Genomic DNA, 815 nt, shown 5'->3' with positions numbered 1-815 from the left:
GAAAATAAACATTGCATTTATGATGGTAAAATATATGTATTAACCAAAGGTCTTTCATCTACCTTCTCATTTGGGTTTTATTTATAGTTATTATACCCAAGCAAAATGAAACCTCCTTACTTAGGGCAACTGGTCACTGCATTACAAACTTATTCCAAAGCTTAACTTAAATTCACCAAGCTTGGCTCACCCTTGTAACAAAGAGTGAACAATAAGAATTACATACATGTGCTGGTGAGCTGCCTTTAGGGCATCTGCTGCATTCTTCATAGTCTGCAGCACTGCAGTATTCGTATTTGCCCCTTCTAATGCTTCTCGTTGCATTTCAATTGTTGACAACGTTCCATCAATTTGCTGCAGCTGTTTCTCGTATCGCTTCTTCCTCTTCAAAGCCTGGATGGCGGCTAATTTGTACAAATTTAAAAGCATTGTTATATAAATAACACACACAACTATCCTTTCAGAGATATCTCAATCATCCTGAGTTGCCAGGATAGATAATATGCATGCCATGAATTGCTGTGTATTCAAATGTTATGAAATCAGGCAAACATGATCCAGGGAAAATTTGCCAGTGGAATTTTAATGGATTCTGCTTTCATTTGTTTTATGATGGTTTCTCAGCTTCATGCATTATATAGGTCAAATGGAAAGATGACTGTGAATATAAGCTAAGAAACAGATGAAAGAAGTCATGGCCTGCTTTAAAGTACTGTGTTTGTTTTTGTGGTCAGTAAAGTCTGCTTAATATGTTTGAAGTTGGTTAATGCAAAAGAGCTGTATAATTTTTGCTGAATTTGAATAATATTAAGGTA

General features: G+C 35.5%; 1 protein-coding gene across 1 annotated transcript in view; it reads right to left on the bottom strand.

Annotated features, from left to right (window-relative positions):
* Window positions 1–95: 95 nt before the first annotated feature.
* The window catches only part of LOC111868070 (charged multivesicular body protein 4b), a 2275-nt gene continuing 1555 nt past the window's right edge, over window positions 96–815 (bottom strand). The window contains exon 2 of the mRNA XM_023858435.2: window positions 96–404. Within this exon, the coding sequence (XP_023714203.1) occupies window positions 187–404 (218 nt within the window). The 3' untranslated portion in view covers window positions 96–186. The remainder of the gene's footprint in view (window positions 405–815) is intronic.

This window comes from Cryptotermes secundus, unplaced genomic scaffold (genome assembly GCF_002891405.2).
Source record: "Cryptotermes secundus unplaced genomic scaffold, Csec_1.0 scaffold864, whole genome shotgun sequence".
Classification (NCBI taxonomy): domain Eukaryota; kingdom Metazoa; phylum Arthropoda; class Insecta; order Blattodea; family Kalotermitidae; genus Cryptotermes; species Cryptotermes secundus.
Note: the sequence above shows the minus strand (reverse complement) of the source record. Positions and strands in the feature narration are given on the sequence as shown.